Raw genomic sequence first — 25,762 nt, forward strand, 5'->3', positions numbered from 1 at the left:
CCGCCCCACTTCCTTTCTGCTAGCCTTATATTGAATAGCAGAAGAACAAATGCAAAGCCCAGATTGTCCTTCTAATCAACAGCACATGCACACGCAGTGTCCCCCCCCCTTTTGTATGTTAAACAAGAATACATTTATTTAAGATATCAAGAATACATTTATTTAAGAAAACATAACATGAAAACAAACTTTTCATAAAATTTCCTAATGTGCTTTTAGCAGTAAGGTAAAAGGTAAAGGCAAAGGCAGTATATTCATTAATCCCATCTTAAACATGAATGAGCATAGATCTTTATTTGTGAAAGTTTTAAGTTAATGTTTATCATCAGCTTTAAAAAAATTTTTTTAGGGTTTTAGCCTTCCACAGCATCCATGAGAAAGTTTTGTCAACAAGTGTGTGAAATCTGGTAAATGCAATGCCAATTAAGAAATCAATCTATTTGGAAATAAATGGGAGATAATATGTTGAGAAAGTAGCTGGCATTATTTACTTTGCTGCCAGCAACAATATGTTTCTAACAACCATTTATTACTCTACCTAATTGGTTACATTATCTCAAAACAGATCATTTCAAACAATTATCTTGTTTCAGCTGGGTTCGGAAACATTGAATCTTCATGCAACACTAAGGTTATCTTCCCTCAATGAGAGTGTAACATTAATGTTTGGTGCGTTGAATGGAATAGCAGTTGGTATATTCAAACAAAAAAACCAGAGGACATTTTTCTTCTAGGAAAAATCAGTTCCTAAAATCAGAATAAAAGCTAGTACTAAATATTTTAAATAGGCCAAAATGCAAACATTATCTTGTTCTACGTATTTTTGCTGAAAGTTTTGCAGCCTCCAGTGTGCTAAAGAATTAAAAACCAACGGTGGTGAGGCAGTCTACATGTCATAAAGCTTAAGCTGTTCTTTGATGTCAGTTTCAGACATCTCCCCAAATGTTTCTGTTTTTTCCTTTAAGAGGGTGAAGATGGCAGTCAGTTGTTCTCTTTGGACCCTGCCAAGAAGAGAAGAACAATAACAGAAAGAGAAAATGGAAAAACCATTGCTTCATAAACTTATAATGCCTCTGAGCAGGATTAATGGAGTCTGTCATGATGCTTTCCAGTACGTCTTCTGCAGTTATATCTGGGGTCTCTGTGGTATGAGTACGATAGCCCTGGGATATTCCCCATCCAGAATTAAAAGCAGGAATGGAGAACCTGTGGCCCTCCAGGTGTTGGACTCATCAGCTCTAGCCTGCTAACAAAATATGGATGGTACCATATTTCCCATCCCAGACCTAAAGTCTGCTTTATGGTAGGACATTTGAATGAAACCCTTCCCTAACATTCAGAATGGAAAATAGCATGCACCTCTGGTTGTGGGGGACCTTGGTTTCTAATCCCCACTTTGAGTGTGTTCATTTATTAAAAGGAAATGGTCTTTTCAGATACAAGAGCCTATATTCCTGAATCCCACCAGTTCCAAAAACATGTTGTTTATCTTTTAGTCTCAGAAATCATGGAAGCTAAGACCAGTAACGTGCTATGTTATGTATGAAGGTGTTTACGTAAATAGATAGCTTCTTCAAGCAGGCACAACAGAGCAGTTGCTTACAGCAGGATTTTAGTTTAATGTAATTTAGAGGGAAATGATGGGATGTCTAAAAACATCTGTAAAGGTAAAGGGACCCCTGACCATTAGGTCCAGTTGTGACCGACTCTGGGGTTGCGGCACTCATCTCGCTTTATTGGCCGAGGGAGCTGGCGTACAGCTTCCGGGTCATGTGGCCAGCAGGACTAAGCTGCTTCTGGCGAACCAGAGCAGCGCACGGAAACACCGTTTACCTTCCCGCCGGAGCGGTACCTATTTATCTACTTGCACTTTGACGTGCTATCAAACTGCTAGGTTGGCAGGAGCAGGGACCGAGCAACGGGAGCTCACCCCGTCGCGGGGATTCAAACCGCCAACCTTCTGATTGGCAAGTCCTAGGCTCTGTGGTTTAACCCACAGCGCCACCCACGTCCCATCTGTCCCAAAAACATCTGTAACTTCAGGTTATTTCTCCCATCCCTTAGACCTTAGATGATGGACATGCTCTGTGACTTGTGACATTTTTATATGTTCAACTTAAACTTTACTTTGTAGAAACAAGCATCTCTGAAGTGTGTCACCCTTAAAAATAACTATGGTTCCAAAACATACTTTTCTGATGGTCTCCATCACTCTGATACCTTGATGAACGGATCTAGCACTTATTCTTCATTGAAATTAGGGACAACTGGGGATTAATCATTTGCTATTCAGGAGTCAGTGAGCTTGCCATGAGGAGTTGAGCAGGGGTCCCAAAGGGATGTTTGTGGTACAGAAGCAAGTTCAGTTTAAATGAACCTTCAGGGGTAAGGGGACATCATGTCTGCACAAACTAATGCTTAAGCGCCGATTACATATTTTATTTCAGAAAATCATAGATGTCTAACAGCAGGGGTGAGATCTTTAATGTGGAACTCTCATTCTAAACATATTTTAGCAAAGGGGAGGGAATACTAACAATAGGTCCTGCCCGTTTGAAATCCCAGTTGTCATCTTTCCCACCCTCCCATATAAAGAGAGAAACTAGTTGTGTTTTCCCCTCCATTATGGAACAAGTCAATCTTAAGGCACATCTGAATGGATAAAGCAACAGACTTCTTTGGAATGTTTTAAAGTCTATTGTGATATGAACTTCTATGGGCAAGAACCTTGAAAAATTCATGGGTTACACATGGCAACTGTACTGGTGTAAGAACATGCACATTCTTGAATCTGCAGTTCAGTTGAATGTCGGTTTCTTGATGTGGCAAAAGAAAAAATATTGGTAAATTCAGAAAGACTGGATTTGGAACTAAGAGGAACTTCTATAATTAATAGCAATGAATTAGATTATTATTATTATTTTTAAAAGACCTCTGGCTTAAAAATGGATTTTCCATGGTTATGATTCAAAAGAAATGTAAGTTTTCTTGTTATTTTTCTTCTTCACCAAAAAGAGGAGGTAGAACAGGTCTGTATGTGTTGTATCCAATGCTGCGAGTGCAGAGTTATACTTGTGCAATGGGACTTAACCTTCCTCTCCTTGCATTCCTTCTGCAATCCTCTGGAGCAAATTTTCCAGCTGTATGGGGGGGGGGGGCGGTTGAGGAGAGGAAGTATCGACTGGAGGCCAAAGTATTCTGTGCTAGTGGAAGAGCAGCCTAGGCTACAAGCAGAAGCCTATGGACCAGCCTATACAAAATGCTCAACCATGTGGTTTTCCCCTTGACATTTTCTTCTACAGAATGAGCGGCAGAAGTTGCAAAAGCAGAGAGGAAGATGTGTGCAGGTGGATTGCAGTGTGCCATGAGACAAAAGTAGCTTGGGGGGGGGGAAGGGGTTTTAGTGTGGGAAAACAGAAAAGCATATCTCCTGTCATGCTCAACTTCAACAGCAGACATATTGGTGTGTTTGTGTGTGTGTGGTTTTTTTAAAAAAAAAAACACATGAAAACATAATGTGACTGAGTAGCACGTAGCTTGGCCCATAGCCATTACTGTCTGAGAGAAATAGTTACCATTTTTTAAATCAGTTTAGTAACTGTCCCTGCTGAGAAGAACACATGGTGGTGGAACACTCTGTTCACAGCAACCCATTGCATAGATTTCATTATACTTGTGACTTGGGTTTAAAAGTTCATTGCCCTGATCATTCAGAAGACTTCTCTATTATAACCAAGGCTCCAGTGCTGATTTATGGTGACAGACACTATTATACATTCCTGATTAGCTACCATGGGTGTAGTCAGGACTTTTGTTTGGGGATGGGCAGCAAAAGTTGTTGGGCTTTTTTTTTTTTAATAGGAAATAAAAATTGTTGAACTTTTCTTGGGAAATCATGGGTAAAAATACCCTGTACTGTAAATAGGACATTGAGGGGGCAGGCTTCTGCTGGGAGGGCAGAACCTCAGATAACTGAGCACTTTCAATGCTTTTCAATAATATTTGTGTACGCCCATGGGTACAGGAGATGGAGAGGAAAGGGGGAGGAAATGAAGCGACAGGCAGCCTTTCATGTGAACAACTCCAAATCCTTACCTACTTTGGAATGAGGCATCGCTTATTTCCAGTTTTGGACTGCTGTTTTGTGCAAGCATGATAGATCACAAAAGGTGTATGTGCACATATAAACAAATATCCATGGATCTCAGGTTTCCTGGCTTGGAGCAACACACACACACGGCTGCTGTTTTGTGAAAATCTGGTAGACTGAGGAAAAATAATAAGAAAGCTATGTGCTTACAGGTAAACAAATACCAGTGTGCATGCCCATAGGGACCTCAGGGAAGGCCAGCCCACCCATGAAGTGGCGTGAAGTAGCTGCCTCAGGCAGCAGAAGCCCCCAAGGCAGCAGCCTCATGGATGCCTCCTGCCCCTCCCCCACCTCTACCAGAGGAGCGGTGCCAGTATAGCTGCTGATCTCCTGCTGGTTTCCTGCAAGATCTTGGGATACCTCATCAAAGTCTTGCAAGATGTCAAGGAGAGCAAAACTCCTCATGAGATCTGGGTGAGATCTTGCAAGCTCTTTCAGGGAATCAGCACCATTGCCAGCGCTGCTTTTCCACAAAAGGCGGAGGTGGCACAGCTGGTGGTGTGCGTCCCACTGGTGGTGGTGTGGCAGAGCAGGGTGGCACTTCCTGTTTCGCATCAAGTGGAAAAATGAGACGTACTACTCCTGACCTCAGGATTCCAGAACTTACAGCTGTCAGTTCTGAGGGAAGGCAGGCAAGAACTCACAGTCCAGGTGGGGCTCACTAGCTCGGGGAGGAGGTGTGTGATTCCTCAGCTGGAGTAGGTTTAGGACAGGTGAGGGTCACATGCGTCGTCAAGACCAGAAGGTTACATATGCTTCAGGTTACATACACTTCAGGTTACAGACTCCGCTAACCCAGAAATAATGCTTCAGGTTAAGAACTTTGCTTCAGGATGAGAACAGAAATCGTGCTCCGGCGGCACTGCAGCAGCAGGAGGCCCCATTAGCTAAAGTGGTGCTTCAGGTTAAGAACAGTTTCAGGTTAAGAACAGACCTCTGGAACAAATTAAGTACTTAACCCAAGGTACCATTGTAATAGGAAAGCCGTCCTGGCCAGGCCGGAGTCCTTGCTGGGAATAGCACTCCTGACAGATGATTTGGACTGAGGTAATTGAATGCTACTAACAGTGGAAGACAGGAGTGCCTGGCGTGCTCTGGTCCATGGGGTCACGAAGAGTCAGACATGACTAAACAACTAAACAATAATTGAATATTTTCAATGCTTTTCAATAATATTTGTGGATCGGGGGGGGCAGTTGCCACCTCCTGGTTATGCCCCACTAGAATGCCCGCTTGGTGTCTAGGTTTTTGGAATACAAATAACATTCTATAACTAAGTGATTCTTCCTCCTTTCCTCAGCTCCAAATATTGGGGGTGGAGAGATATTTTTTATTGGGACCTTGGAGTGGAGGAAAAGGACTTACACTCTCCCTGCCTCTTGCTGCACTCCCAGTCATGATTGCCCCTACCCTTGCTGCAGCTGTGTGATGGTGGTGGAAGAAAAGAAGCAGATAAAAAGGTAGTACTCTTTGGAAAGAGAAGGGTTAAAATGGTAGTCGTGAGTAGGAACAAGGAAGCTGCCTTATATGAAGTGAAGCCATTGGTCTATTCAGTAGCTGATGCCATCAGGTGGGTCCCTGCAGCTTACCCAGAAGAAGAGGCAATGGGGAGGTCAGCACTGTGCAAACACACTGGCGTGAGCACTGTATTGCCTCCACTGGTGCATTTGTGCAGAATCAACTTCCCAGCAGCCTTGCCCTCCCTGCTCTCTCTTGGTAAGCAGCAACAACAACTCACCTGCACAGAGATCAGGCAAGTACTTCTGCCTACCACTGAAGCCATCTAACTCAATATTGTCCACACTGACTAGCAGCTCTTTCCTGGATTTCCAGTTGACGTTTTCCCGGCCTTATCTGAAGATGCCAGAGGATGAACCTAGAACCTCTTGCATGCAAAACACGTACTCTTCCACTGAGCTACCATTCTTCCCACAAGAACCTAGGGAGATTCCTAAAGGGAGAAATCATAGCGAAAGAAATGACCAAAGCACCACTTAATCAGACCACACCCAGCCTATATAGGCCAGAGTAGCTGTGCAATGGGAACAGATGTTCCAGAAACATTTGGCCTTCATGCCACTATTTCTCCTTTCAGACTTTATTTGTGTTTATTTTTAAGATGTTGTGTTAGTTAATCTAAATTGCTTTATGCGAAGTTGTATGGATTGATCTTTTTATTGATGTATTGATCATTGACACTAGGGTTATCTGTAACTGAGGGAAGGTCTTGTTCCCCTCCTTCTTTCTGGTTCAACCCTATGTTCATTGAGCAGAGATGCCATTCAGATGCAGCCTTATTCTCTATTTCCAACTTTGTTTGGCTCAGTGCTGTCTCAACTTCCCCTCAACCACTTTTGAGCTGCCCAGACGATGACCCATCCACATGTGCCCATATTCAGCCCACTGTTACACTGCTTACCTATGTGAAATGTGAATGGACCCAGACAGCACATGTCATGCAAAAGCATGAAAGGAAGTTTTTGAGGGCAGAAGGGGGGGTGGGTGGGGAGAGATGCCTGTAACTTTGTGTCCTGCCTACTTTTAGCCCAACATAAACTGATAGTTTGAATTTGCTCTTTTAGAATACCTGCTTCTCATACCATTCCTTCCAAGATGATACTGTCTTCTAGTTGTTAATCTTGGGCAGTAATTATAGTATTGTTTCCCAAGGAGGATATAACTAATGGTCTTTGAAGTATTCCTCCCACCCCACCCCCCACTCCCAGGGTAATATTTGAACCAAACCAAGTAGTTCGAGGGTGGAAGGGCATGGACACCATGCACATTAACAAACACAATGACCATTCATATAAACTATTTAAAGGTTTATTGGACTGAATAATGGCAATATACATTTTAAGCCACTAGAAATTACAGTCCTATGTATATAAGATCCACCTTCACATTTAGAAAAAAAAAATGTAAAAAATACCCAGACAGCCAGTTTTGTCACTATTGAGGAGATAGCTTTGCTCGCTGCCACTAGTAATATTCCTTGTACAATAGACGTATTGCTGTATACTGAGACGTTATATTGTATATAAGGCATTCTTTGCATAGTTAATGCTGTTTGGAACACTGCATCTGTCAATGTGAGTTGGAGGCAGAATGGTTGCTAACAGTTTTTTCAAAGCCGAGTGTCCTTATACATATTTGTATATATAAATAGGATTCAATTGCAAACTGTATTGCTAGTGAAAACATACAGAAGCAGAAGCTTAGACTTAAAAAAAAGAAAGAAAAGCCAAACTTCCCACTGTTTCCTAAATAAGCCCTTGAAAAAGTTATGCTGGGGGGGAAAACATCTGCCCCAAACCTAGGTGCCCCAAAGAATGATTGACTAAACAATTTCAAGTATTGTCTGCATAAGTTATCATTTTTAAAAGCAGCTTGGGTTTGATATATTATTAAGCATCGAATCAGTCTGCCCTCAAAACATGAAGAAAAGACAGGAGTATTGGGAGGAAATTCCAGCCTAAAATGGTAATTCTGCAAAACAGGAAGTGACATCAGTATTGTCCTGAAATACTACCTTTGTGGAGGAAAAGACTTATAAAACCGGTATGGGCTTATAGTAATTGATGGTTTCTAGCCACTAAGGCCCATCAGATGTTATTTTCTGTATGGGTTAATGATCGGATAAATCTTTCAGGGAAGTAAAGAACAGAGAAGTTCAAAAAGATGTAACAGTGTGGTGCCAGGGAGAAAAGAAAACAAGGATCTTTGAGGTTAAGTTTATAATTAATATTTCAAGAGTTGCCTTACATTTCATGGATTACGTTTTCTAACTCTGTTATTGGGGACAGGAAGCAACCGCTAACTAAACAGAAGCGTTGGCTATCGAGCATTAATGGTGCTCAGACCTCAGGATGAAAATCAGTCATGAACTATTACACTAAGGCGGCAATCCTGTATATCCATTTTGCTGGGAGTAAGCCCCATTGAACTCAGTGGGACTTACTTCTGAGTACACAGGCCTAGGAGTGCATTCTTATCTCTCAGGATTCATTCTACCTAAGATGGAGGACTGCTTCGTCTTCAAAAGGCTATGAAGCAAGACAGGCTACACTAAAGTCTACATCCTTCCACCATCCACAAACCATCACAATGCTTTATATCTCAATGCATTGTCTTCAAGGATATAAAGGAAGTTTTTGGTCCCAGGTAGAGGGGTGGAAAGGGACCAAATAGTTTGATATTGTATCTCTGGACTGGCTGATGCAATGGGTCCATACTATCTAAATGGAATATCTCGGGTTTTTCTTTTGGATACAGCAGATATGGAGTGGTTGTCACAACAAAGTGCATTCATGAGTTTTACTTTGACATCCAAGAACAGCACCCTCAAAATGTAACTTCTGTAACTTTCTCTATCCCACTTAATTCTTGGGATCAAGCCACACAGATCCTTTCCGGTCTCAATATTACAAAGATTTATTCTGAGGAACTCGGCTTCGTTCAGCCAAAGAGAAAGTCCCGTATTTTGAGGGGTTATTTATTTTTCGGTTATGTATGCGTATCAGGTTGGTTTGGGGTTGGTTTGTTTCTCAAGCCTTTAAAGATGCCAAAGGGAAAGCCTTAGGAAGAGTTTAGGGATAACTTCATATAGTCTTCAGTTCTGCAAGGGAAACAAGAAGAAAAATAAAGAGGATACATTTCAGTCAGGTTGCTTTCTGTGGGTTGCTTTCCTACTACTACTTTCTGAGATAAGTGGAGGAAAAGAACCGAGTTTAGGGAGGGAGTTTGAAGGAAAGTTTCTGAACCACCCAGGCACACACACACAGTGATTAGCAGAAGGGGTGCCTCAAGGCTTAAGGCATTTGCTTCATCATTTGCAGCAGGGTAGTCTATGCCCAAGAAAGTGAGCACTGTATCTAGAAACCTCTTATTTTGTGCCAGGCATATTCCAGGTTCTAGCCCTGCAAACTGAAAACATGCAAGGATCCATGTAAAACCAAATTAGTATGTCTCAGTGTCCCACCTCAAACATTTCCCCCTTTGGATATCCCAAGAAAAGTGGGTCACTTGGCCAAATAACATGTTTCATAATATAGGTCTACGAACAGATTCAGGCAGACCATACATTGCTTCTCACACATTACAGATTTGCATTAGCCTTTCCACGGTTGACAGAAGCAGTTTTTACTGACCCAGGAAACTGGAGCTTGCAACGGAGGGAATTACTGCAGTGCATAGCTTTAACCAATCTCATTTCTGCTGGCAACCCTTTCCTAAAAATATGCACATCCCAGCATCATTTCCTTATCCCCCCCACCCAACCGCATACATTTTTCATAAAAATCAAAGACTGACTCAGTTCATAAATATTTTGAGAGCATGTGCTTGCTAAGGTTTGCTGTTGAGGCACTATGGGTACTGGTAACCATTTATCATAGACAGCAGTGGACAAGAGGTATACTCACCCATGTCTTATATATCAGACAAAATGAGTTTACACCCAATTGTCCAGTATAAAAAGATACAGGCTATAATCTTCTTTATGCTGGAAATAATATCTTAATAATTTACAAAGGGCAGCATAGTTCAGTCACACTCAGTTGTTTATTGTTCCCCTTTTATAGACTGAATAAAAGAAAAAGAAGCAAAGTGTATGAATCCAATATCATTTATACTGATGTTGACTTACTGAAGTTAATGAGGCTAAAGCAATGGACAGTGGCGTAGCGTGGGGGGTGCAGGGGGGCCGACCGCACTGGGCGCAATATCTGGGGGGGGGCGCGCTCGCACTCGCAGCTCTCTGCCCCTGCTAAAATCCACGGGTTAGGGGGCGCAAATTACTTGCCTTGCCCCGGGTGCTGACAACCCACGCTACGCCACTGGCAATGGAAATGATTGTGAAATAGCTCCACTAGGTTGCAGTCAACATGATTAAAAAACTGGTGTGCCTGCCCTTAAACCACTTTTACCTCATTTGGGTCAAAGGAGCTTAATGGCTTAGGAAACAGGCAGACAGCATTTGAATGCCATTACACTCTTCAGAAATGGTCTTTTTCCCAAAGTAGCTTTGGGATCAACAGACTTAATGGCCTCGGTGTGTTATGTCAAGTATTTTTGAGCTGTTGGACCACACAACAGTCCTCTTGATGCCATATACATTTATATAAGGCATTTTATTTTGTTTATTTTGTTTTGTTGGAAGCCGCCCAGAGTGGCTGGGGAAACCCAGCCAGATGGGCGGGGTATAAATAATAAATTATTATTATTATTATTATTATTATTATTATTATTATTATATCAACTGAAACAGTTCATCCCAATCTTAAGAGAAACATTAATGTCAGCATCAGTTGGCTTGGCAATATAAGCAGCATCATGCAAAAGAGAGTTCCACATGCTTTCCGATTCCAGCTTTGTGGACAGTCACTGACTTTAGTGTTTTAGGGAAACAAAATGGCATTCAGTTGTTCTATGAAATTCTTGATGCATCTTCTCCATGCATAGGGAAAGGAGGGTACCTACATACCACACTTTTAGGGAATGCAGAAAACAATCTTATTTTGACCATGATCACCCCAAAATGCTCATTTCTGGACAATTCACTAACAGCCCAATCTACCCATTCAAGCCAATATACCCATATTTTTTGCACCATAGGGCGCACCGGACCATAGAGCGCACCCAGGTTTTAGGGGGGGAAATCAAGAAAAAAAATATTTCCCCCCCAGCCCCAACCTGCCGGAGGGGTTGAGCGCAGCTATGGAGCAAGCCAAGGCAGGGGGCGGGATGGATCTTGCTCACTGTTTTGGCTTCCCCTTTAGCCCCGTGCATCCTCTCCTTGCCGGGAGATGCTGCGCAGGGCTGTCCTGGCTTTTCTGAGAGGTGGGGGGATTCCCTCACCTTTCGCAAAACCGGCAGAAGCCGCGCACACTTTAAAAGGGCTGCACGGCTTCTTCTGGCTTTCCTGGGAGGTGGGGGGATTCCCTCGCCTCTCGCAAAAGCCCACAGAAGCCGCACAACCCCTTTAAAGAGATCGCAGCTTCTCCTGGCTTTTCTGGGAGGTGGGAGAAGCAACTGATGCGGCCAGTCAGTCCCTTCTCCCTCCTGGGGAAAAGCCCACAAGAGCGCACAGAGCTTGTGTGCGGCTCTTGGGGGCTTTTCCCGACTGCCTCCCCCCTGCATTCGCTCCATAGGACGCACACACATTTTCCCTTGCTTTTTAGGAGAGAAAAAGTGCGTCCTATGGTGCGAAAAATACGGTACTTAGATTTTACTACCAACATCAGGAACTGCATTAGCTAATGTGTCGCTATGCAAGCAATTCACCTGATGTAATGTTAGCTAACTTTGCATGGCATAAATCCAAAATATTGTACAAGTAGGGAGAGGAATATGAGATCATAGTCCCTTGATGGCTCCCAGTTCTCCCATTCAGTATTTTTCTGCAGCTTCCTAATCCATTCATCTCCTTCCCTATCGCTTGTTGACACAGCAAAACACTCATAAGTTAGCAGATGGGGAATGACATCAACTGCCTGGAAAAGGATCAGTACAACACAGAAGATATGAGAAGGAAATTTTGTGAAGGATTGCCAGGTGGGGCACAGATAAAGAACAAAAAGACCTGGGGAGAACTAGAAGCTGAGCAAAAATGGAAAATTTCAAAAGCTCAAAGCAGCATTCCCACTGCCCCTCTGTTTTCTCTATGCCTTCCTAACACGTTCAGAAAGAAGAGAAATTTTGGCCCACTAGCTAATAAATACCATGAGTTTTATTCCAATTAAATTATACTCAGAGGAGATCCGTTGAAATTGAAGCACCTACATTAATTTCAGTGTGTGTACTCTCATGATTTCCCCTTATATGAATGGTTATAGTTTCTAGAGAAATAGCTATGCTGACTGCAGTAAGCCCCCACCGCCTTGGGTCTCAAGATTCCTGCTTCTTCTTCCCCACCGGTGAGTGCTCTTACCGTGCTGCAAAAGATGAAAAGCAAAAAAAGGAACAGAAACTTACCAGCCTCTCTTATCCCAAAGAAGCACCATGCTGGACAGGAAAGCAAAGCTGCTGATCAAGGAGTGGGAGGAGAAGGACAAGGCAAGCAGCGAAAGGGCAAATGACAACAGGAAGAGAAGGTATTTACCATCCCAAGGCTACACACACAAGGAATCAGCAAGCAGATATCACAGGAGGAGCAAGCAGAGGGGGGAAGCATGCACTGGCGAGCAGGATTGGCAGAGGCCAAAAGGGCACCTGCTCCAATGTATTCCCTACCCCTCGGAAGGCCTAGCTGTGTTTGTGGAAGGGGGAGTTGGCAAAAGCGCCTTAGCTGCTTTGATTGATTCTCTGCAATCGCTTCTTTCTTTTGGCATATTCGGAGGAGCTGTCTTATGATGACGTGTTTGTGCAGTCTGAAGTGATGCAACAGTGATGCTTTGTGACTAGAAAGACAAACTTGTATGTTGTCCTTAAAAACAGGACACAAGCAGACCCCAAATGGGAAATTCTTGCCCTACCCTGTGGGATTTCACCAAGAAGTTGTGGTGCGCTAACATTTAGATCCAAAGTTGAGAGTTCTTCCTGTTGTATGAATTGTGAGTTTCAGAGTGTTGTGCACAAATCTGCTGCAAGCTTTGGCCACTGTATCTTAAATGAAGGGCAGGCCAAGCAGGAGGGCTGCATCCCCTCCATTCTCCTCTTCTTCACTTGGAGTTAAACTAGGGCAAGCACACAGCTGTTGGTGATAGTAAACACAGCCACCATGCATCTAGCTCCCCACTGCCCACTGCCATAATGTCTAGTAGAACGTATACTGGCTGCAATCTGCAATGCCAAAATCATATTCATTCTCCAAGCTGCATAATTGGGAGGTAGGAAAACATGAGATCATGATGTCACAACACAAGATACGTTCTACTACACATTAGAGAAAGAGAAGTGGAGCTAGATGCAGAGCTGCTGTTTTCACTGGCAGCTGCACGTTTCCCATGATGTCTAAGTCTGGCCGTCAGAAAACTGCTTTGGGGTTGTCTGTACCTGGAAACAACAGCACCTGATGCTATCAAATGGTGGTTACATCAGAATGGCACTTTGTTGATATTTCCCAGGAGGGGTGACATTCAGAAAGCATCCTGACCTTTATTGCTCTTTCAAAACTCACGGGACACTTGAATGTTGTCCTTTGCCTCTGGCTGACCCTAAAACTGTGTCAAGAATGTGCACACAGACATTCACCTCAAAATGGAAATTTCACAGGGGCCATCCGCAGACCTTCTTGTTCTTAGGCTTAGGCTCATACCCCCATTCTCTGTTTCTCTCATCTATGGAATGACAAGAAGATATTGTGGGTTGTATCAGCCCAAATCCTGCCCAGAGCAGACCTGCTGAAATTAGTGGAACTTAGTAAGTCATGGTCATTAATTTCAACAAGTCTGCTCTGGGGACCAAGAAAACCTGTGTTTCTAGACCCTTGCTTAACTACACTGAACAAGTTATGTTGGTTTATACCTTGTTAACTGCCTAGGCTTCCTCAAAGAATGCTTGGAATTGTAGTATGGAGACATGGTGAGGAGAATTCTATGAAAGGTCCCCACCACATCTACTATCACCACCACCCTCAAGCTACAATGCCAAGGTTTCCCTGGGAAGAGGGACTGGTTGAGAAACCAGTTCTAATCTGGTGTGGATATGCCACTATAATACAAAACAGGAGAAGGGGTTTTGCAGAGAGGCTTCCCAAGATCTACAGAGGGCGCCCCAACACCAGGAATCTCACACTGTCTTCCCGGGGAAACAGTAAAAATGAAGCGTCATAACTAGAAGACTGTAAAGGACCGAATCCAGAATCATATCCTGCTTTGAATTGTTCCACCCTTCAGGATTAAATCCTAATATGACCAGAGATCCATAAAGTATAATTCACAAATCACTTGCTGAGGCTGTTTCTAAAATGCATCCTTTAGACTTCCTGATAGGCAGGTGGGTGGAAGTGCATAAGAGGAGGAAAGGTAATGCTTTATATGTAAATATAGAATGTGGAACCCATTTGAAATCATGAGCATTTCCAGGCTGGTTTGTTCCCTTGACGCCAAAGGGGCTACTAACTAAGTGGAAGTGCAAGTTTGACACTTGAAGCAGCTTCTGGACTGTAGGTTTTGGCCACAACCCAGAACCTAGTCACTTACTGCAGGGCATCTTCATAGATTTTCACTGGGGTATCTGCAACACTGAGAAGGCTGGCATCAGGGGCGCTTGCTGAAGCCCATGCCCCAGCAGGAGGCTTCTTTCCAATCCCCGGCTGCTGCCTCTTCTTGCTGCCTGTTCACCTGCCTTCTTGGAGTAAGCAAGAAGAAGGGGCAGCAATGCCTTGCACTCATTCTCTTGGGCAGGGTTGCCTGTTGGGCTTCAAAAGAAAGGCACATTGTGGCAACAATGGCGAGGGAGAAAGGGATGGGTGCGCTTAGGGAAGGGAGCCCAAGGAGAGCATCTTGCCCCCAAGGGGCCCTTGGATTGGCACTGGACACCGATGCGGATCCTCAGCTACCAAGACAAGTTATGAAACGGAGTTAATCCAAGAGGACAAAAAGTATTGAGGAGCCAGGCAGGCAGAGCCTATGCAGTGCCGCTGGATTCCTTGCAGACCTCTATTTTTTGCTTCTTCTGTAATCCTACTATTTGGCTTGTCACTGCTCTTTCGCTGTTTGCGCTGCAATCTTGGAAGCTTTAACCTTGCCTTGATGTCCTGGCTGACTAAACCTTGGCATGATCATAATCCATAGTCTTCAAGCTTTGCTGTTCCTGCCTATTTCCTTGGCCTCTGACTTGAACGAGTTCCAAACGCATCCCTTACATGTGAAGTGTTGAATTTTCCAGTTGTGCTTTAATGATTAAAGTTGTTTGCAATCAGAAAGCTGACATGACCAGGACACCCCTTGAATTTTCTCCCTGTTGCCAGATTTTGAATTGGCCCAGATAGTTGCCCCTTGAACAGCAGTTTTATGTGGAGCAATTAGCAGTGGATAATGATTAGCTCCATGACATGAAAAGCTTCACTTGCTGATGTCAAACCTACGTTAAAGGCAGAGAAGCAAGCCAGAGCTGCTGTAGCTGAGTGGCTAGGTTCACGTCTCATTTCTACCATAGACTCAAAAGGCAAACCATTCTCTCATCTCCACTCTGCATCTCAAGAATACTATTGATCTTCCTTACTGGGCTGTTTCAAGGATTGTTGAGATAATGCATGTTTCTGAACACTTGGGAAGTACTGTATGAATGCTAAACAATAATGATTTTCAGAAAAGCTTGTTCTTCAGTATGAGAATTTCTGGAGCTGTTGGGCAAATGGTCCCTTTAATAACTACCCTCTTATTTTCATGACTGCACAGCAAGCTAAGCCCTATATGTAGTTGTTGCGTAGTGTATACATAAGGCAGCTGTCCCCAACATGGTGCCCTCCAGAGGTTCTGGACTACACTTCCTATGATCCCTGACCACTGGCTTTGCTGATTCAGGCTGATGGGAGTTGTAGTCCAAAACACCTAGAGGGCACCAAGTTGGGAAAGGCTGGTTTAAGCCAAAATTGCAAGCATTAGATTGTAAACAACACAGCAAAACTGTGGCAAAGGATATTAGTGGACTGGGGTCAGTGTGTCCTATAATGCAAACACCTTCCAATATTGAAAACCCAGGGCCCAATCCAGTAAGCACCATAAAACCCCACTGATGTCAGTGGGAGAGATTTCAGCATGTGCATAGCTTTGGGGGTGCTATGGTAGGTAAAAAGAGCACAAGTTCTGGACTAGAAAATGGCCTTAGGCAAACGACTGTATCTCGGCCCCTAACTGATACAGCTGCACCTCAGAAGTCAAACGGAATCCATTCTGGAAGTCTGTTTGACTTCCAAAATATTGGGAAACCAAGGCCAATCGGAAGCCAATCGGAAGCCGCGCAAACCGCATCAGATGTTCGGGTTCCAAAGAATGTTCACAAACCGGAACACTGACTTCCGGGTTTGCGGTGTTCGGGAGCCAAAACGTTTGACTTGCAAGACATTTGACTTCCGAGGTACGACTGTAATATCATTCTGCTGCATGCCTTTCATTTTGGGTGGACAGTTCCTTTGGGCAGAAAAGACGGCAATATTACTACAAACAGAAACTCAACCTGAATGGAAAGAAGTTCTGTCCAGCCTATAGCAATTTGACGTAAATGTTCATTTTAAAATTTGGGAGGCAACTTTGCTGGACTCGGGTGAAGTCAGAATGTGGATTCGGAGATCTGACAGAAGAATCCTACGTGGAACCCCTGCAGCCCACTCTTGTTATTTTTAATTCTGGCTGCTGCCTAGGAGGAACAACTTGCAGAATGGAAAATAAAGGCCAGTGAATGTCCCATTAGGGAAAAGCCGGTGTATCCTGTTACACCATATTGATTTGTGGTGCTCATGGTAAATGAAATGGGGCACAGAGGGGAAGGAGACTAATTCATTAGTTATGAGGAGGGAGGGGGGAAGTGGGAGGTGCGGGGACGGGGGGGGAACATGGTCAACTTTAGTTTCAGATCACATTAGCAGAGGTTATAGGTGGTACCACTAATTCTAAGAAGCATCGTCTCCTTACCAAAAAGATTTGTAAGAATGTTTGTGGCCGAGGACCTAAGGTACTTGCTACAGGGATGTGAGGTCAGAGGTCAGCTCAATCCTGTAATATAAACGCAGCAAACCTGGGTCACATCAACATGGCAGCACTGTCAGGCAGTCCCTGACTGGGGTGGGGCTGAGGGGTAAGGCAGTTGTGTTTGCACGCAAGGGATTTGGGGGTGGGGGGAAGGACTGGGTGGCATGGCTTCCCTCATCTGATTCAGTGCATCTCCTTACCTGAGGGCAGCCCTGCCCCAACAAACCAGCTAGAAAGAAGGATTGTTTGAAGAAGCCTGAAATGAGAAATTGCTGATGCCACAGCCAGCACTCAGAGGTGGGGCAAGGACGGGGGAAGAAGAAAAGAAACAAAACCAGAGCTTGGGGAAAACAAAAAACACAGACACACAAAAATATGGCACATTGACAAGAAACAGAGAATCCGTTAGAAGAAATGCGACAATCTGCCAACGCCAATTAGTGCAGGAGGCTGGAGAGGGGTTTGTGAAGGGCTCTGCACAGAGGCAGCAAGCATCAAGGATCCCAGCCCAGGTGAATTCTGGAACGGAAATGCATGGCACAGGAGAAAATGCTGTCAGCCAGGAAGCAAACCACCGCTTGTAACACTGACACTGCAATCCAGGACAGGGAGAGGTGTCAGAGCACATGCTCAGCCCTTATGAAAAAGTTGTCCCGTAGAACTGCTTGCCTTCCTGTTAAATGGAAGGTTGGAGGAACAGTCACTGAACCACCTCCATGACGGAGGCAAGAGAATCTCACCTGGTTGTTCTTACATCAGTCCTCGTGCATTTTTGGTTAAATTAGCACCTGCAGGGATGGGGAGATTATGGCCCTCCAGAGGTTGTCGGACTCACCAGCCCCAGACAGTAGGACCAGTGATGACTGGGGTTGGGAATCCAACAGGACTGGAAGGGCCATAGGGTTCTCTATCCTTGATCTACCCAATGAATGACTGTGGTCTTTAAAGCAGACCTGCACATCATACAGGCTCTGGATCATATGTGGTATATGGGGTGGCCATGTGTCCCACTTCACAGAGGATGGTCCTCTGTTTGAAGGTGGCTGTCTGGTCCAAATCTGGTTTAAAGGTAAAGAACCAAAACAAGGGAGTGCAGTAACTTTGAAGTTGCCCATCAAGGGCCATCCCAGACTCTGGTGAGAAGTATTGTATTTCTATTTAAATTATTTCTCTATCTATCTCTCCCCAGCAAAATGTCAGTCAGCAATGCAAGGTCAATAGAGCAATGGGATTACAAAGTCAGTAGAGCAATACATTAGCCACCTGGAGCCTCTTTTACCTGCTGATGCATCATTGAAAAGCTAGCTAAACAGCTGGATCTTTCATTTTGGTATTAATGGAAGAGGTAGAGAAAGCCTGGTACGAATGAGAGCCTAACAGGTACTTGAATTATTACCAACAGAGGAAGGAAAGGACATTATGTTCCTACATGTAAGCACAGCAAGTTTGATTCCCTGGAAATGTACAAGTTTACATTTTGTCTGTTAAAGATATGCATGAGGACAGAGGTGCCTCTGACTTGCACTTTCTGTATTTCTGCATGTCATGAATGCAAAAATGCAAGCAGCTCTGAGCGCTGAGACTTACAGTAGAAGGGCAGGATATAAATAGTTCTAATAAATAAATAAACGAAAGACTGCTCCAAAACGGCTTAAATAATTTCTTCCCAAAAAAAATATGTTTAGGACTGAGGCAGAAGATAACCTTACAGCAAAGCTTGCATCAAAATGAGTTGGGACTTCTCAAGGATGGATCGCAGCTATTGGAGACCACAAGTTTGATTCTTTTGTGGCTTGATTTTAACTTAACTGCCCAGATTACATAAAGATCTTCTTTCTAAAGAAACTCATTTCTAACTACATCCAGTTAAAAGCATCAAACCACACCAATGAATAGAGGCTTCTCTGAAGGACATTTGATATAGAAGACCATTTCTAAGAGTAGGAGAACTCCAGGGCCTTTCTGTACCCACAGTAGTATGTATGAATGTAACAGGTAGAACTCCTATAGCACCCTACCCAGCTATTCAATGCTACTTCACTGAGGGCTGTAAAGAATTGTCTTCTTCCAGCGATATGCCTGATGAGAATGGAATGTTGCTGTTAGGTGAACGCCATCTCTTACCAAAAGAAGCTAGATATTTGCGCCTGGTGCACACATTTTGAAAGCTTTAAATTCATATTCAGTTCCCTTGAGCATTTGGCTTCCTGACCTGATTACTCACCTGGCAAACAATGCCGCAAGGCATCCTATGACCCCCTCAACAGTTCACATCTGTGTACTGGCCTGGTAGTTCATTTGTTTTGCTTGCTCATTTACACCACTCAGATCAGCTTTTGGGGACAGGATAGGTGCATGAACTACTAGACGATAAAGCTCTCGTCTGTTATGAATTGATTAATAAAGGTAAAGGTAAAGGACCCCTGACAGTTAAGTCCAGTCACAGACGACTCTGGGGTTGTGGCGCTCATCTCGCTTTACAGGCGTTTGTCCACAGACAGTTTTTCTGGGTCATGCGGCCAGCATGACTGAGCCACTTCTGGCGAAACCAGAGCAGCGCACAGAAATGCCGTTTACCTTCCTGTCGGAGCAGTACCTATTAATCTACTTGCATTTTTGGCAAGCTTTCAAACTGCTAGGTTGGCAGGAGCTGGGACCGAGCAAAGGGAGCTCACCCCGTTGCGGGGATTCGAACCGCCGACCTTCTGATCAGCAAGCCCAAGAGGCTCAGTGGTTTAGACCACAGCGCCACCCGCATCCCTCTATGAATTGAACTGATACATAGGCCAAATATAGGCACCTTGCTGTGCTAACTACCATTGCATGAAAAGCTGTGCATGCTGAAATTCCTTCTGCTACACAGCTATTCTACATAAAGGACTCCTGTTCTGTTGCATTTGGTCACACTATGTGGTGATCGCAATCTACAACCGAAGCAAGCAGAAGCACTTCTACTGGACTGACTTGTGTTCAGCTGGAATCAGCAGCTCCAATTAGTCTATATGCAGTGATTTCCTCACAAGTGGATTTCCACTGGAGAAAGCAGATCTGGATTGTTTAAACTGCAACCCTATACACACTTACCCGGGATTAAACTCAGCTGAAAACAATGAGATCTGCTTCTGAGTAAACATGTCTAGGATTGCAGGTTAACATCTTTACAAACATAAATTTCAGTTCCAGAACTGGCTTCCTTTCTCCATCACGATGTTCTTTGCAGAGCCTTGTGGAACCATAAGAGAATTATATGAACTGAGTTCCAACTGAAGAAGCAGGGTGTCATTCTGCTATTTTAAATAATAGCAGTCTATAGTCCCTGCCTTTATTGGAACTAAGTGTGACTGCAGAGCAAAGTAAGTGCTCAAAAATAATGAATTATTATCTGTATGTGTGTTTGAGTATGTATATAAAGACAGGTCCAGGATTTATGGAATTGCCAATTAAATATTTAGGCTTGCGAGCATGCGACCCATTCCTAGTCAGACTTCAGGTCTCCATTAGTAAGCTCGTTTTTACACAGCTCTGACCAAACAGACACAAAAAAGGGAGGAAAAGGCAAAGCAAACTTTGCTGACCACGTCATAAAGCAACAACACGAGAGGGAATCGCTAAGCCATTAGCACAAGAAGGAAAGCTTTGTAATTTTTTTTGCTATATTCCATTATTTTCTTACTTATTTTATTTAGGTTTAAACTGCCTTTAAATTTTTATTTTAACAAGAAAGGCAGTGTCACAAGAACTCTTTGGCACAGGTGGGAGGAACCCTTGCCCCCCCCAATGTTGTTGAACCACAATTCCCATCAGCCCCAGCAAGCATGGCCAATGGCCAGGGATGATGGGAGATGTAGTTCAGCAGCATCTGGAGGGCTAAAGGTTCTTCTCCACCACCTGCTTTGGCATGTAAAACATAATAACGATGCTGGTGATGCCATCTCCCAACTGGACCTAGGCAGCTGTTCCTGTATAGCTGCAATCCTAAGTGCACATACAAGAGAGTAAGCTCCACTATAGTCAGTGGAGCACACTTCTGAGTAAACGTGCTTAGGCTCATGCTGGACATCTTCCAGGGCTAGGGTTGGATGAAGTATTCAGCCAAGACCCTTTTTGGCACTTGATTTTATAATCTTCAGTACTGGGGGGAACTTATATTTTTTGTGGGGGTGGCGGTAGCTTATCATGCTAGATATGAGATGGCAGAAGGTATCAAGTGGTGGCAGACATGTAATGAGCAGTGGCAGCTCAGCCTTCCTGAATGGGAACTGCTATGTATTGAAATTCTCACCCTGGCCACCAGGGGTATTGTGTATATAGTTTTCACTCAGGTCCACGTCAGTTAATTTAGGTGGGAAACCCTGGGGTGTTGTTGTTACAATGTTGACAGCTGGCTGCCTATAAAAGCAGGCTGGCTGAGCTGTTCAGTTCAGTTCAGTTCCAGCTTACTATAAAGAACCACTTGGAGAAATCTCTCTGTCGTCTGCTTTGTCAACCCACTACTTAATAGGAACGATGCTATATTTTGATGCAGTACAGCCTTTGGGCTACAAATTCTATCAACCCCACTGATGCAGCTGCTGGTGGGAGCTGCCCAAACATCTGGAGGGCACCAGGTTGTGGAAGTCTGGTAAAGCACCATTCCCAGGGGTATTAGTGGAAATATGTATAGTTAATCCCACTGGCCATCTGCTCCCTGGTTGACAAGAGGTCTTAATGCACAGAATGAGAAAGTAATGGAAGGCCAGAAATGGCGTCTATTTACATGATCCCTACCATACTGGGTGGCTAAACTCAAAGAACTAAAAAGAAAAGAAAACCTCTCTGGAAAGTGATTTAAACTGAACTTGTCTGAGCCTGAGGGCAACCACAACAGGATGCCCACAGTATATCTTGTTCCTCTGAGAAATGCTGGCTATTCATTGCTTGGACAACCTCGAGATCCCTCCTTGAAATAGGAGGCTAGAGCCATTCCTTGCCAGCAGAGCTGTTTCCAAGGAAGTGGGCAGCATCTTTCAAAATGGGAATACCACATAGCCGTTAGTCGGACTTTAATTCCCAGGGAAGCAGCAGGTGCAAATAGACCTGAATGCCTTAGTCTTTTGAGAATGGATAAAATGCAGTAGCCAAATAATTCCGAGTTACAACTTGTAACCAGAAGAAGATGGGTTCCAATCCCCGGCTGATCTGCTGAATTTAAAAGGATGCTCAGCTTACCTTTGTTCTTCTTCAAGTTCTTCTTTGGTCATCATGGTTTTATACTGGTTTCCTCTCAGTTTTCCAGGACTATATTTAAAGGAGAACTGTTCATCTGCTACAGAAGAAAGAGAGAGAGAAAGTCAGAACAAAGAAAGAGCTAGGTCCACAATTTTATGCTGACATAGGAGGAAAGACTACATAACAGTGAGGCTTATTCCCAAGCAAAACGCAAAAGATCAAGCTATTGTTCTCTGAAGAATATTCCTTTCTCCTTGAATTAAGGGTTCACTTCCATATTAGGAAGAAGCAAATGCTATTTTGATTACCCTACGTTATTCTGATTTTGCCTTCCTTCCAGCCAGAGATTTATCTGTTTCCCTTGTGAGCTGTTTAATGCTTTAGTTTTGCATGCAATCTATAATCACACAGAAAGAAAACTGAGCTGGGCCAAAAATGCTCATCACACAGAAATCTAGTTGCATCTTGAAAATAATTCCACTTCAGATTTTTCAATTCTGAAATGTGAAGATCAGAAGAAACATTTTTTTAAAAAATTAAAGGTGCGAGCTGGTCATATCTAGCCATCTCTTATAGGTGCAAGAAACGTTTCCTATGCATATTTTAGAGAATGGCAGATAAGTTGTCCTGAGTAGATCACAAGGCAATCACTTTATTCTCACTTTTATCACCATTCCCTAACCTCCCCCTACGGTCACATCTCTGTGTGTTGTTCTGCCTGGTGTCTTCTCACACAGCGGGGCTCTAGCATGTCAAATTCTGTGTTGAATTGTGTACCCATTAAGCATGTTGCATATATGACTCAAACGTGTGCGCACAGCCCAAGATTTTATGGGGCAGCGGTTTTCTTTGTTACCACCTGATGGTGACGATGATTTTATTTATTTGCCACCCATCTGACTGGGTTGCCCCAGCCATTCTGGGCGGCTCCCAACAAAATACTGAAAACACAAGAGGATTCCTAAGTTGTAGATTGGGTTTGCTGCCTTTCTTTACAGCAATGAATGATGCTTTATTTCTTTGGAATCCTGTAGACATAATTAAAGCTATAACTACAGTGGTACCTCGGGTTACATACGCTTCAGGTTACATACACTTAGGTTATAGACTCTGCTAACCCAGAAATAGTACCTCGGGTTAAGAACTTTGCTTCAGGATGAGAACAGAAATCGTGCTCCGGCGGCGCGGCGGCAGCAGGAGGCCTCATTAGCTAAAGTGGTGCTTCAGGTTAAGAACAGTTTCAGGTTAAGTACAAACCTCTGGAACGAATTAAGTACTTAACCTGAGGTACCACTGTAGTAGGCAAAGACCCGAGGTTTATCTATTCAAAGCAGGTTTTTGCTAGAGCTCTTTGTTTATGTTTTAAACTGCAGTTCCGGGTTATCTTCCAACAAGAGCCTCAGTAAACGATAGGCCTGGAAGTCAATTAAAGGCCCCAAGGCAAGGGGGAGGCACCTGTGCCTGTCAGTTTCTCTTCTTTTAAGCGTGCATACATAAAAGGTTGCATTTAAATAAACTCTGCACCAGGCAGACGATGAAGCAATGCTGTCTCATTGTTGGGACTCTCCAGGGGGGCACAGGTTGTTCTCCATGTGCGAGGAGCAGGGGGACACTGTCTATTCTTAGAGCTTTATTTCTAACTGCAGGGAGGAGGGTATTGTTGTAAAGCTGGCTATGCAGCTTCCTCGCCATTGCAAGAGGCAACTCATCAGGAGCTGAAGGACCGCTGCTTCATTTGTATATGCTAATGTCATGCCATCAGCATAATGACATGCTGTCGGCAATTTGCATCTCATTTGGAAAGAGCCAAACAGCGCTTTGCGCATCTCCAGCGATACATCTTCATGAGGAATTGTCATGCTGTTTGTATTACTGCTCCGAGCGGTGCTTGTCTTTGGGGAGGGGTCGGGAACAGATGGGGAGGAAGCGCCCCAGGGTTTCCCTCAGAGCCACCTAGGCTGCCTTGCGCCGCCCCCCACCCCCAGTGGCTTCAGGTGATAGTATGAGCCCAACTGCCAAAGAGAAAGGCCCCGTGCTGAGCCAACCGTATGGAATTCTGATGGTGTCAGGTAAAAGGGCAGGAATTAAATTTCTGCTTCAACCAATTAATCAATTCATTAACCAATTGTGGCACCAGTTAAGAGTCATAGAGGTGGTTGCTCACCCCCACCTCCCAAAAGTGGCAGTGCTCAAAGCTCTGCCTCAGATATAGCCAATGCAGGTGCTCTTCAGATGTTGCTGGATCACAGCTCCCATCATCCTTGACTAATGATCATGTTGGTTGGGGCTGATGGAAGCTGGAGTCCAACATATCAAGGGCATCCCTTTAGCTACCACTTCTCTGGCTCAACCCCTACATTTAATACCCTCCATATTGCTCTATCCCCCAGTTCAAACCACCTGAGAAAACTACTTACCTCAAGGTAGGGGGGAATCCATCTGCCAGACCTATATATGCAGAAGTAAAAATTCCTGGACCCTTCTGTCATACCCATGCTTCAGTCTCCCTCCTCTATTTTGGATCGGTCATCCTCAGAAACTATACTTTCTGAAGCAATCTGTGGATAACTAAAGTATGTACTGGGACACAAGGAGGGAAAACTGGGTATAATGCCAACCAGCTCCATAGCATATATTTTCTGGGACTGAGAAGAAAGAGCAGCCCACAAAAGGTAGAGGTAAACTATGAAGTTTGCATGCAGCATTGGAGTAAAAATACTGGAAAACAGCACTATGCAAATTCACTCCCTTCCCATAGGCCACACACTTTCAGCAACAGCAACCACCCTGAACAGCAAAGCCTTGGCTCAGCAGCCTTGAGGAAAGTGAAGCTTCATGAAATCTCATTTCCCCTCATGGAAAAACCAACAGTCTCCCCTGACAATGGCAGCCACACAAGTCTGATCGACTGGAAGTGTGCAGAACTTCAGCTCATTTAATTATCACACACTACCAGAGAGCTTGAAAAGGCGCTTTAATGGGTCACTGATCCTGGAGTTCCTGGATAAATGCTACCGAGACCATCCATTGAGAGAAATCAGCAGTAACGCCACGATTTATGAAAGGAATTGAATAAGGAACGGAGAAAGGATTTGTTGTTTCTGTACTTAGAGTTAGCCTGGCCACCGGCATATTCAGAAAGCTCCGAAGTACAGAGTTTTGTTTGTTTTCATTCCCAGTGGAATGTCCAGGGAGGCCATGATATTTTCAGTTGCCTCTTGTGGAAGGAGTAACAGAAACCTAAGGTCACTTTGCAATCATTCCCTCTGTTGCTGATGTTCAGGTGAGAGTGCCGGTGTGCCAAAAGGGAAGTGTAATGAATTAGAATATGCTTGGACAAGAGAGAGTATATGCTCAGAGGAAGGACTGCAATAAATACAAAAAGGCCAGCTTTAAAAGCAGCCAGGTCGTCCCCACCTCGTTGCATTTCAAATCACATTTGCATGTCACTGTATATAGCTGTGTGTGTGTGTGTGTTTCCAAGTTGCCCACCGTGTGAGTTCACAACAGTGGACAGAGAGCGTGTGTGGAAGCCTTCATACGGTTACGTTTTCAAATAGGATCAAAGCTGGTTTGAGAGGAAAAGCATCAAAACTCAGTATTTCTCAAGAAACTACAGGAGAGCTGTTGATTGAGGCTGATGTTGTTGTGTGTACACATATCCACAAACCAGCAGTGGAAAAGTGCACGGAATACAGGCCAATTTTTTAAAAAAGAAATAGCACCGAGCGTGCTCATCGACCACAAAATGCTGACAGTCTGTTGGGGATGG

General features: G+C 44.0%; 1 protein-coding gene across 6 annotated transcripts in view; it reads right to left on the reverse strand.

Moving 5' to 3' along the window:
• Positions 1-337: 337 nt before the first annotated feature.
• JMJD6 (jumonji domain containing 6, arginine demethylase and lysine hydroxylase) overlaps positions 338-25,762 on the reverse strand; it is an 81,698-nt gene continuing 56,273 nt past the window's right edge. The window contains exons 9-11 of one of the 6 annotated variants that reach the window (XM_080993863.1): positions 21,991-22,087; positions 16,726-16,806; positions 6,961-8,768 (exon numbers count right to left, since the gene is read on the reverse strand). In XM_080993863.1, the coding sequence (XP_080849989.1) occupies positions 16,773-16,806; positions 21,991-22,087 (131 nt within the window). In that variant the 3' untranslated portion in view covers positions 6,961-8,768; positions 16,726-16,772. Of the gene's footprint in view, positions 1,002-6,960; positions 8,769-16,725; positions 16,807-21,990; positions 22,088-25,762 lie in introns of those variants that run through there. The other 5 variants (XM_080993861.1, XR_013982440.1, XM_080993862.1 and 2 more) reach the window with 5 other exon arrangements.

This window comes from Podarcis pityusensis (genome assembly GCF_964106645.2).
Source record: "Podarcis pityusensis genome assembly, chromosome: 2".
Taxonomy (NCBI): domain Eukaryota; kingdom Metazoa; phylum Chordata; class Lepidosauria; order Squamata; family Lacertidae; genus Podarcis; species Podarcis pityusensis.